We start from the raw sequence: 13,386 nt of genomic DNA on the forward strand, positions 1-13,386 counted from the left end.
TTTATAATTTTCCGTTCACCGTATAATTCTCCATTCTGCAACAGTTTGAGCACAGACTGTTACCTATCTCTTACCAGTTGCCTTCATTTTATTCATGGTGTAGCAATTCAAGAACCAAGGAAACTTAATAGTATGACCTTTAATAATGTACTGTAATAGTGCATCCACGGAAAGAGTGGTTATTCAGTTCAGTGCAACGATGCCGGAACAACCGAGTGAAGTTACTTCTCGACCAGTTATCTTCACTAATGTCCCATCACACGCCTAATATTTTGTAGCTGCTGGACAGCACATCCAGCAGAACTGAATTCCACCCCAAATAATGAGCAATTAGTCACTTTCTAGATAACTGTTGACAGATGATAACATGTCCTAATACTGGTATCATGGGTTGGTGTTATTTGAATTTCTTCATGATGCTCTAACTCAGTGATTCCCTACCGCAGTCCTCAAGGCACACTAACACACATACACACAGGTGGTTAAATCAAAATAACTGAGGTACTAAGTAAGTCACCTGTGCTCAAGGCTATCCTTAAAACCTGGACTGTTAGTGTGCCTTGAGGAGCGTGGTTGGGAACCGCTGCTCTAACTTGATAGAATACTCGTCCTAATGACCACAAAGCCTGAACTAATAGATTACTTATGTAAATTAGTTGCTTGTGAAATGTATAGGTCTATTAGTAAATGTTTCAGGAGGCAATCCATAAAGCTGGTCACTGAAGGAGAGGTGTCTACCCTTTTTGCAAAAAGAACTTTCTGCCTAGAATTGTGACAGTACACATTGCAGTTTGCAGACATCGCCATCTGCGACTGGCGATTTCGGCAAATTGGCCCAAATTCACCATCACCGTGGCTCCGACAATATGAAAATGGGTGGGATAAATTTTGGGTAGGCCTGAAAAAATCTCTTCAGCAGAGGGCTTGCTGTCTGCTTGTGTCTCTTGGATCATTTCCCTGCCAACCATACTAACAGGCCAAAAGCCTCACGGTGTGATAAAAGCAGACAATAGCTTGCGCTGAACTATATGGGGGTTTTAATATGTATCTATGAATACTGAACAATACCTTTCTTTGTTATATCAAAATGTATTTTACATTTGTAGCTGTTTAACAAGAGAGCATTTGATGCATCCAACTCTTAGAAATAGATTAAATTGGAGTTGCATCAAAGCTTGGAGAGTACTAGCCAATCAGCTTTTAACTGTCACGTTACAGGCTGTGTTTGAAAAATGACAGGAGCTGATTGGTCGGTATCTTATCTCTCTCCAAGCTTTGATACATTTCCCCTTCCATAGTCTGATTTTATGACTTTGTAACTAATGGACAAATGAGTATTATATAAAAAATATAAAAGTGTGTGTTATGTTCAACTGAAATGTTATGCAGTATCTTCTCTTCTTTTCATTTTATTGTTAGTTTTCTCTCTAGAACTGTGATCATGGCACAATTTTGATGAGTTTTCTTCACCAGTGTGGTTAAAGTGTCCATTTCACATTGGGTGACCATGCAATTGGCTTACGCGTTTCGGTCTGTGCGCGTTTCCTGTTATTCATGCCTCTGTGGTGTGGGGAGAAGGTTTTCCTGCCCTAATTTCAGGCATTGTATTAGCGCACGGCGGAACCTGGCTGCCAATTGGATCTGCCCCAGAGAGTGAAGATCATTACCAGAGGCCCCCATTATGCAGAACTGATGTATACTTCAAATGTACATTATGTATACAAGTGTACTATAGCAGCTTGCAGGTAAGTGTGTCATTTTCCATGAATGTATAGCATTACCGGATTACGTATATTTCTTCACAGTTGACACGAGATGTTTTATTTTATTTAAATTTTTTACACAAAGTTACTGTATTTCCTTGATGCAGGCCAGCAGGTTGCGCTAGAGTAATCAATATGTCAATGTTTAGCTGCTATTATTTTCCAGCATGGTCAGCCAGCAAAATTATTTATTGCAAATGTCAGTCATTAACAGAGGGAATGGATGGCCAAGCTTGAGTAAAAGTTGACTTTAAAAAATATAGTAGTGCTTAAAACTATGTGACTCAACATGTACATGCACCTATTGCCAGCCCACATATTTATAGCTGTACTACCATCCATGCAATATATTTTTATTATGGTGCGTCCCACACACAACCAGAGCCCTGCAAGCTTCTTCCCGTAAGTCAGTCCCTATCCATATACACATTAGACATACAGTTACTGTTTTTTTCTCACTAAGGGGGAGATGTACTAAGCCTTTATGAGAGAGATAAATTACCAACTAATCAGCTGCTAACTGTCATTTTTCAGACGCAGTCTGTGTAGCGACAGTTCGGAGCTGATTGGTTGGTACTATATCTCTGTCCACTTTATCTCTCTCCAAGGCTTAGTACATCTACCCCACGGTCGATATAGTGGCAGGAGCTGATTGGTTTGTACTTTATCTCTCTCCAAGTTTTGATATATCTCCTCCTAGAACATCTACCTGTTGCAGGTTTTGTTTTATACAAAGGAACTTATTTTTGGTTATCATTCACAAATATATATGTCAACTTTTTCAGTAGCTTCACAAAACTAAACAGATGTCAGGTAGCACATTCCTGAATGAGGTATTTACACCTACAGATGTGTCCACATACCCTATCCTCAAATCAGCCCTGTTTGATGCACCACGGACTTGGCGATTAAGCTGCACCATATGTGCCGCCACATACTTTTTCACAAGAAATGTGCGTCTTAATCGCATCACTAATGCGACAACAGGAGAAGGCAGGGGTACCCTGAGTACTGGCGCCGGGATTACAGTACATGCAGCTGCTGTGTGCGACTCATACACCAACCTGGGTAAAACGGCAAAAGACTGAGGATACAAGTGAGCCGCGCCACTCATCATTTACTTCATCTGCAACTTTATCTGTGACAGCAATACTAATCCTACGTGCCTAGATACTGTAAGCAACTTTGTATGGAGCTATGATGTGAATAAGACTCTTAATTCAGGAAAAAGTATGAAAGTTTGGAAACATCTACCCGTGGCAGGGGATGCAGTTTATAGACCGGCGGACTAAATGCCGCCGGTCTTTATCCCGACGGGGGACTTCAGACAGATGTCAAAATACAGACGCCTGTCTGAATCCATATGCCGAAACACCGAAGGACGACAGCCCGAACGAGGTAAGTCCTGGGCGTCCTTAGGGTTAGCTGCGCGGGGGAAGGATAGGTTTAGGGAGTGTAGCGGGGAGGGGGGAGGTTTAGGGTTAGGCACCCCGGGAGTAGGTTAGGGTTAGGCACCCCTCCTGGAGAGTTAGGTTTAGGGTGCGGGAAGGGGGGGGGGTTAGGTTTAGGTACCCCCGGGAGGACTTAGGGTTAGGCACCACCCCGGGAGTTTGAGGGTTAGGCACCCCTAAGTGAGTGTTGGGGGGGGAGAGGGAAGGGTTTGGGTACTCACCAGCTAAACAGCTGCCGGTATTACATACTGATTTCCGTGACAGAGCATCTAAGCTGCATCATGTGTCTTGTGTAGAGAGGTGCGGGTCCGGATTTCTGAAATCCAAACACACCCGAATTTAGGGGTTCCAAGTAGAACGGGTCAAGGTTCGGATTCAAACATTTTAGCTGTTTTTTATCGATTTCTAATAGTTTTTATTTTCAATTTTTAACCAAAACACTTGAGGGTCGATCTGCAAAACCAAAACACGAAGATAACCAAAACACAGGGGTCTGTGCACATCTTTAGTCTTGTGCCATATGGTGCAACAAGGGTATGAGGACACATATGTAGGTAAACTTCCTGACAGTAAGCTCATTGACCGACATCCAGCACATAATATATATATTTTTTTTAAAGCTACAGACTTAATAATGGCTGATAACCAAGTTTGCTGCAAAGATGGCGGCACATGTGTTTTGTTTCCCAGCTTCATGAACACTCGTGCCTAAAACGTATTGCGCTTAAAATGCTCTTTATAATAGGGTGTTTTATGAAATGACTGGACAATGTGCTGCCTTTCGTGTTCTTAAAAAACGGCCTGAGTGGTTAAAGTGCTCAGGTGGTACTCTCTCTGTATTACCCAATAAACGGGTTACTTTGGTTTTTGGGCGATTAGATAACACAATTACTGACAATGCTTGGCATCTCGGATAACGATTTAGATAATTACAATAATTACGATGTTCATTTATACTTTTTTCCTATAAAATAATAAAATTGCTTAACTTGCAACTTGAGATATAGCAGCTATCAGCCAATTGGTCAGATATATAGCCCTATAAGTCTTAAGGCTCATAGACACTTAACGATATTTCCATGCACTGCCGCGCTCAACGTCGGAAACGTCATTGAGCATACACACTGAACGATATCGTTCAGTGACCCTACCCTCCCTCATCCCTGAACATGCACTACATTACGATATCGTCAGGTTGCCCTGCAAGTTCAGGCGATGAAAGACATCGTTAACAACTTGCGGGAGCGCGCATCGTTAACGATATCTTGCATACACAGTGGACGATATTGAACGCTATGAACTATAACTATCGTTTTCGTCCATATCCTTCAATTTATCGTGTAGTGTGTATGCCCCTTTACTCTGCCAAGCGTCCCCTCTGTGTAAATAAACAACTGTATTTGTGAACTCTACACCTGCAAATGTTGTGCTTATAATTGGAAGAAAAAAAAAGTTAATGTGATATATGATTTAATCCTCCTCCCACAACTGGCTACATGATTGCAGACTATTCACCGTCTGCCTTTTCCGCAACAGCCTCCACAGTAAGGTCAAAGAGGTTTGCTTTCATGGTAAACATATTACACGATTTGTTCCAATGCAAAGAATTTGAAGCCCCCTACAAATAGCTGTTGGTTCTTGTGACCGTGACTAAATGAACCTTCAAGCTCTCATTTAGATCTGTCACACAAGCTCTTTACCTCATGTGACATACATTGGGCAGAACAAATTGTCTCACTCCTTCCTGCCGTAAAACAGATAAAGGGAAACAATGATTTCTACATCAATCCAACAAGCCATGGGGGCCGTTCAATAGAATGGTGCAATGAGCACAAATGTCTGTGCAAAGCACCCAATGAGATGTTGGCCTAAGATCAATGACCATTGCTCTGGGTTGGTCAATGTCTGGCACCAAGAAAAAAAATGATGTATAGATAATATAAATTCTCCAAAAGCTGAATTTCATATTGTATTTTATTGCGCAACAATGCTGCACATTATGAAACAACTTAACCATAATGTTGCAACACCACCGGCGTGAGTTATACAAATGTTTGACATGCGCCGACATCCAGGTTACTAAAAAGAAGATTGTATGAGATGTAGTTAGATTATCAACAACTACAAAGCCGACGGTCTAAAGGCCGACACCGTCATGTCAAATGTCATTGTGACGACATGGTTAAAATGTTGCCAGGCAACCTGTCGACATATGAAATGTCAACGATAGAAATTTTAAGGTAAGGTTTAAAATTGGGTGTCAACATTATGTACCAGTCGGCATTTTAAACATGTTGAGCGTCTCAACATAATGGTGTCTATAGAATGACTGTCAACATTGGGTTTGTTGCCAAAACATACCGAACCCGATTGTGTTGCTCACAAGCTTACTTACATGAAACGAGTAGCCTGGGGATGATTTATGTGCCGGACCAGAATGTATCCAATCCTCCCACGCAATTCATGTGAATGTTCCCAGTGCCAATTACTGCCTTGTATTTGAATTGTTTGAATGACACATATTTTTGTATAACACACCTTGCTGATAGACATGATACTCTGTCTTGGCTATCACTTATTTTTCCATTTTGCAGATGAAATGACGCAGCATAGTTTTCAACTATACTACTAACTGGTTTTAATTGATTGGGATTTTTTTCACTCTGAGTTAAAATTAGATTTTCCAGCACAGCATGCCATGTAATTGTCATTAATGTTTTAAGTAAAACTTAGAGTAGAGATCCATCACCCTGCTGAGGATCTGCCAATGTTGGACTGAAGGGGCCTATCCAATAGCAGATAAATTGAACGATTTATCATTCAGTCGTTCAATTTATCGGCTAATGGATAGGCCCTGAACGATGACCAATGCGCACTACCGTGGCCGATAAATTGTGTCTTTCGTCTCTCCAACATGTTGGTCAATTATCGCTTATCGCTGCCAGATATTAGAAATACCTGGCAGTTTATAAGCGGTAAACAACGAATGATATTTTTAATGAAAATTCATAGAAACATAAAAAAAATCCACTCCCTGAATGATGTCATGCAATATCGATTGTCGTTTGCAAAAATACGCCAGGTGTAATTACCTTATATCCAACTCTGTATTGCCCGCAGATGCATTACCGTTCCCAAGTTGAACTTTGCTAATGTAGGACGCCCTCATTAAAGTCCATTTAAGCTTTTTCAGTCATAAGTGTAGATGTCAGCGCTGTTAACTAGTGTCCTGTGCCGGCCTGCCAGAAGGGGCCGAATGCCAGTGTCGGTAAGAACATCACTGCCCAGAGCATCTTCAGGGTGCCCCTGGGGACTGTATATGCTGCAGTCTTCTCCGGACGGGACTGCAGCTGCACTTGTGGCTGCTAGATGCAGGTGCCGTGTGGCAGCAATGGTGCCCGCCCACAGGGCCATAAGCTCTGTATGGTGGCACTGCTCACTTATCTTTTTACTGCCCTGGTAGGTGTGATGGAAATGAGTACGGCTCAGCGCCGCCCGTATTTGTCTGTGCTCAGTTCTGGAGCATGCGAAAAACAAGCGCAATACACAACCCACAGGCCTACGTTCAGCTCTGCATCAGCCCCACAATGATCCTGAGCTAGATGCCCACTTTTCCGATCGGCCGGGGTAGCCTACTCCCTTATGCTAATGATAGAATCCATCTGTGCATATGAAAAATCTTTGCATGTGGATGCGTGCCCCGGCCACTAATTTTACATCATAATTCGGATCTGGACTTGCACCCACCCCAAACTAGATGCAAAGATCTGTCAGAAACAGGCGTGCAATTTCTGTCTGCACGCTACGATCATGCAAGAGTGCCGACGTACACGCCAATGACACTCGCACGATACAGAACAGTTCTGTGCATTCACATGGTTGCAAACCAGTTACCACTCAGAAACGGGCGCCCATTTTACGGATTGTGTGCTGCCTTGACAAACAGCGAATATATGATCCAGCGCACACACCGATATTTCTTTATTTTGGCTCATAGCTGCGAGGTCCGGTATGCATTTCCACTTGCATTTCGGCTCAGCATCATTCCCTATGTCTGTGGCGATTGACTGAAACATCACCAATAAAAACAGTGGCTTGTGGTAAAGCCTATAAGGAGGTTCTCCTTGTTTTGGTTTTAAAATACAGTTACAACTTTTTATGCCGTTTCATATAGAATTTTGCACTTTAAAGGTAGAATCGTTCTCTTAAAGTGCAGAACTATTTCCTCCCATAATTTTCCCTTTGAGACACAATGTTTCAGATGTGACCCACCCTCCCTTTGACAAACATAATTAGATGGGAAGCAACAGGCTCCCTATAATTATAGTTTGTAAACAGCAGAAGCTGAATGCCAATTGCCTTCATCTGTAGGAAGATTGTGGTCTATTTGTTATGGAAGGAATTGACCTATTTCAAATGAATGGTCCTAATCATGTATTTTACAGCAGTGACTCATTTAAAGCGTTACAATATGTATTTATCTATTTTAAGACATGGACACATATGAAAGACGGTTTCAAAAATTAAAGCTACATTGAGTCAGTAATCATCAACGTAAAAAAAAAAAATTATATATATGCTGTATATAATTTTAATGTTTTGTGTAGTAGATTTAGATTTGGGTGACAGTAAAAGTCTCTGGACGTGTGCTTGGTCATGTCTCGGTGTGCCATATTTTGCCTAGTGAGAGGGGGAAAGTCAATGTAAAGAGTTTGAAAAAGGTGATTGACACTGCAAAGTGTTAATGTCTGATTCCATACAAGGACCATGCTGAGTCTCAGAATTGCACCAGACAGTGTCCTATCTTTCTGCTGAGAGCTATATTTTCTAATAATGCCACTATTGTATTTATTTGAGTTTGGTTTTTTTTGTTTTGTCTTTTTTTCTTTTTCCCCTTTTTGTTTTTGTCTGTGATGTAATACCACCAAAAACAATACAAAAATTCATGCTTCATCGGCAACATTAATTCTAATGCCAAAATACTCTATCAAGAATATTCATTCTATTCCAGCTCATGGCAATGTGACAGCCTCCATATATATACATATTTAAAAAAAAAATCTGCTTAAAGATTGACCTTTGAAACGAAACCCGGGACTGTTACTAAACTGTGACCCAACGTGTTGCGACTTGATTCAACAATCTCAAGTGTCTCTGCTCATTTTCAATCTTTTGTTTTTGTCCATGCAATAGCTCCACTATAAATTGGAAGGGCTTAAAGATGAACTCAGGAGGAGTAGAGGCTGCGAAACAAGAGTAACTATTACTGATCAAAGGAGCTGCTTCCATTCGCAAAAAAGATGCTTTGCGCTATGAGTTTGAGCTCCTTATACTTCGTGAAGATTCTTGACCTTCATTTTACTTCCTTAGCGCTGTCTTTCCACTAACATTTTTCTCTTATTAGCTTCTCTCTTGTGTCCTTTTGGATATCTGTTTTTGTTTTTTTCCTCACTAGTTCTTTACTAGTCTACTTGTTTATTTTTAGGACTCTTTTGTGTTGTTCTAGTTTCATTTCACAATTCTGAGCTCGTTAATTTGAAGCACTTCTACTCACTCGTTATGTTCTCCATGTGTACCCGTCAGAACCATGAATGTCCATAGTCTGTAGGAGGTGTTATTTTGTAGGTACAGTCTTCTGCATAACTCTGCTCCGCCATTACTTCATTGCCATCCAACATTGTCCGTCCTGAGTTTTGGTTCAGGCTTTGTTTTTTAATTCAAATTTGCAATAACAATTTTTTTTGTAAACTTCATAATTGAACAATAATGTCTTGATATTTTAGGACAAAACCAAGATTTACATTAAGCACTTCCTTCCAATAAAGAACAAATAAAAGGCTATTTACAGTTCTTAAAACTGCTTTATTACATCATTATTTTAAAATGTAATTAACGTGTTTGTCCTCCTATTAAGGGCTTTGAGGATTGTCACATGCAGCCATTATTCTGGATCTTCTGTAGTAGTCAATGAACATAAGACAGAAGACCTTGATTTAGCTTGTGGTGGGTCCTCCCACTCAACCCCCTCCCCACACACACACACATACACGTTTTTAATGCCACCGGTTTTCGGCCACTGCTGTGACGGGACTTGAGGAGCCTAAGGATAAATGCATGCATATAGCTGCCCCTGGGGCACGGGTAAAATAATTACAGTTGCCGATGGTGCATTTCTAAATACATGAGGGCCATGACTTGACTTCGCTACACCAGCAGGCAGGTTGCTCATTTAGGGTGTTGGAACACAAGGTTATAAGACAAATGGTCTATTCTGCATGGAGATTACAACTATTACATCCCAAGCAAAGGACATGCAGACGTTATATTCGAATTAAACTTTTTGACATTTTTGTATGTTTGATTTAGCCGTGAATATGTTTCTGGTGGTGGGACTTACCATTATTGCCACATTTTAACTACAGGTACATCTATTAAATAAAATGAACTTTTTAGTCAAAATAACTCCAGTCAAGATTATATTTACCGTCAACCCCTAGCTAGATTTTCTATCATCAATAGATGCCCAAATGCGTATGTAATCTTCATTCTAGCACCCTGCACCTGTCACATCCCACTCTCTGCTCTGCTGCTTCTAGCACCCTCTGGTCAGCATCCCAGCAGTTTGTGCATCAGCTGAGTGTGCTAGAAGCACCAGAGCGCAGAGAGACACCCCAGGCAGGCAAAAGAACCTGCACAGTTGTGACAGGTGCAAGGTGCTAGAATGAACACTTCGTATGTCTTATACGTATGTCTTATTAATGTGTATTCTAAACAACTACCCTCCTGTATTTTAGCTTGGCTATACTTCAGGATATTTTATGGCATTGATGGTAAATATTGCAGCCGGTATACACTTTGTGGCCACCTTTAAACTCCCCCCCTCCAAAAAAAAAAAAACAAATCTGAACCAAACACGTGACATCCCGTCCATGAAATGTATCCATTTTGTTTTCTAAACATTGTTTTTCCAGGAAGGACAATCATAAACCACCATTAGCTGCGACATCACTGTCATAACATGTTCCATTACAGCAAGTAGGCTGTGTTGCTTGGTAGAACTCAACCTGTTGTGTGGATGTACATATATTCAATTTATGGGCTGGCTTCTGTGTAGAAGATATAGAACTTTCACACTGAGTGTGCCAAGGTACACCGGTGGGAATAGACCTGGTTGTCCCATGGAGCCGGTCAATGAATGATACAACTAATTGAAATAACGTATTTTGCCATTTTTCCCGGCATGTCAAACCTGCAAAGCTCTATATTGAGTATTCTACTGTATATGATGACAATACTTTTTAGCAATGTGGACATTTAATCCTTTTGGAATTTTTTTTTTTGCTAACTTATTTTTAATGTGATAGTTTACACATAAGATATCCAATAAATACATGAGACCTGATGATAAAAATATATAAATAGATATTTCCCTATTATTCTCATGTAATTATTTGCATATGGTTCTTAATTACATTTCAGGCCCTTACTACCTGATTGGAGAAGAGTAATTCTTAGGAGCCTGCCCATGAATTGCCTCCAGTGCTAGTAGGGTTGTAGCATCATTGCTGGACAATGTGTTACAAGTCACTATGGCATTATTATACAAGTGCTCGTTGGCTGCTGCTGTTGCTGATACTTCTGTTGTTCTCTTTGCAGGTCCAATCCAGATGTAGCAGCAAGGAAAACATTCTCAGAGCTAGTAAGTACAGTAAATGGACAGTACAGTACATTAACCACTATTGTGCATAAAATATTTTCATTGTGGTGCTCCTCTTATCTAAAGAAGGTACAGATGTGTCCTCATCATCTTTGCTGCAGTCGCGCCAAGGTTATTAATGTTGTGACACAAATTATCGAGCCTATTATTAATGGACACTGTATTTGGTAAATACTAAAGATACTTTTCTCTATTTGGCAAATTGCAGTGAAATTAGAGAATATGGACAAATTGCAACTGTAAGTTGCGAAATGCGTCACAAAAAATATAGTCCTAATCTCACTCTGGTGCATAAATTGATTTCCCTTTATAGAGTGGAGATGGCTCTGCGCCACCCTGCACAGCGAGGGACCCCCGACAAATCGCATACATTTACTTTACGTTTTTTATCTACTCCCAGAATCACACTGAAATATATCCTCCACAAATGCTGCCTTCTTGTTTCCTAAACTTTTGCCATTTGACAGAAATCTAGGTACACAAATGGCACTACGCTACTTTAATATATTTTGTCCTGCTCTACGCCTCGGCCATTTTGGCCTTGGTAAATGAGACATGACACTGACACACACCGGGGAAGTTAATCGCAAACGGATTTTTGCTGTGGTTTATGATGATCAGTACAGCAAAGGTGTATGTATTCTGGAAACACATGAAGTGCACCACTCACCATAAATCTCTATAAGATCATAAGGATCGGAAACATTGCCGACCCTCCTTCGCTTTCTGTGCACCAACAACATGGCACCAGGTACCTCTACCCCCATGATAAAGCCAGGGTGCATGCCTTGTACTAGCACGTTCCGTGTCATCACCCAGCAGTCAGTGTGTAAGTGATGTGACTACAGTGCGGAACTCATTACTAATTATCCCATAATGCCCCTTTGCTGTGTCCCAGCCGGTGTGACCAGCAAACATGCCCATCTAGGGCCTTACCAGGGAAGACTAGACAATGACCCATATCGCCAGCCCATGCATTTCATGATAAAGATATTTCTGATCAGAGTAAATGTAATCTTTCAAACATTAATATCAGCAGTCCATGGCAGATTTCTTTTTTATCTTTAAAAATGATAATTGCAGAATAGTCTGATCTGTATATTGGAATCCAATAGATTCCTTACCCTTCAGTTGGCCAGTTTAGCATTTGCAGTATAGCTAACTAGGGTGTTGCTCTTGATTAGTCTAGGTCTCAAGCCTCTAGTTACCTTTACTGATTACTCTGACAAAGTTTATTACATTCACAAAATAATTGCTCTTGTGTCTGAGTTGTTTAATTGAACTTTACATAATCGGCTACAAATAAAAATCTTTATTTTTATATTCCTCCTATGTGCTCTGGGAATGAATCCTATGTAATGTGTGTCCTTGGAACAGAGACCAACTTGTGTGCATTGTAATGTCCAGGATGTCTGTGGCAGTATGTTGGTATACTGCAGAGACGTGCCCCATGACTCACTGGTGTCATTTATATATACAGCCGTCCAGTATTTACACTCAGTGAATTATTCAACAGTACATATGTGTCCTCGCTAACCTATTCTCATATAGCCCCATTTGACACGCCACAGATTGTGACTAAACAGCCCCAATGTGTCCACCACACAGTTTTATTCACACTAAGATTGTGACAAATGTACAATGAACGAGTACCCCGGACACGGGCGTTGGCTTTGCATGCAGCGGCTGTGTACGAATCTGACACTAACCTGGAGAAAAGGCAAAACATTGAGGAGCGATATGAGTGAGCCGTGATCATTGCCATAAATGGGCTCTATACTGTCCTGTGCTGGCCCCGCCCTCTAAACCCATGATGCCACACCCAGGAGGCGGGGCAGCTGGCTCCAGTAAGTCGAGCACTGCCTGGAGCATCCTAAGGACACTCTGGGCAGCTCTACAGGCTTGCAGGATGCCTGTCCGGAGGATCCTTTGGGTGCTCCATGCAGCTCTGTAAGCCACATGCAGGTGCCATGGGGCAGCGATGGTGCCGCCCACAGGGCTCTGCACTAAGTGCGATGGCAAGGCTCGCTCGCACACCCCTAGTTACTGCCCTGGACGTGACGTTCACCCCGTAATGCAGTGTTGTGCTTAATCTGTGACTTTATACCAGTTCCATTGAGATATAAATACAAATCCTAAGCACTCAGAACACTCTATGTACCTTTGGATAAAGCTGCAATGTGACATAGATGTTTAAGATAAAGGTACAAAGATCCGGGAATTGTTACCTATGCCGGAGCGTCTAAGTCATATCATGCATATCATGACACGTGTATGGATGAATGTGGACACCTCTGTATTATAAAATGATTAAAATAGCGTTTGATTTCTAATCAACCTAACATGATAATAGCCCTCAAGTCTAAAGTAACATTGATATGGACTAGAAAGCCTTCTAAAGAGTGGAAAAGTTGCCCATAGCAACCAGTCCGCTTTTAGCTAGCATTTACCAAGT

General features: G+C 41.2%; 1 protein-coding gene across 16 annotated transcripts in view; it reads left to right on the forward strand.

The window, feature by feature from the left end:
• Window positions 1-13,386, forward strand: part of GPHN (gephyrin) — a 383,133-nt gene that overhangs the window by 336,592 nt on the left and 33,155 nt on the right. For 10 of the 16 annotated variants that reach the window (XM_088465315.1, XM_088465310.1, XM_088465311.1 and 7 more), the window contains 2 exons: window positions 8,408-8,470; window positions 10,871-10,913. In XM_088465315.1, the coding sequence (XP_088321441.1) occupies window positions 8,408-8,470; window positions 10,871-10,913 (106 nt within the window). The remainder of the gene's footprint in view (window positions 1-8,407; window positions 8,471-10,870; window positions 10,914-13,386) is intronic. The other 6 variants (XM_088465314.1, XM_088465317.1, XM_088465320.1 and 3 more) reach the window with 1 other exon arrangement.

The sequence above is a fragment of the Taudactylus pleione genome, unplaced genomic scaffold, assembly GCF_031769625.1.
Source record: "Taudactylus pleione unplaced genomic scaffold, aTauple2 ptg001956l, whole genome shotgun sequence".
Taxonomy (NCBI): domain Eukaryota; kingdom Metazoa; phylum Chordata; class Amphibia; order Anura; family Myobatrachidae; genus Taudactylus; species Taudactylus pleione.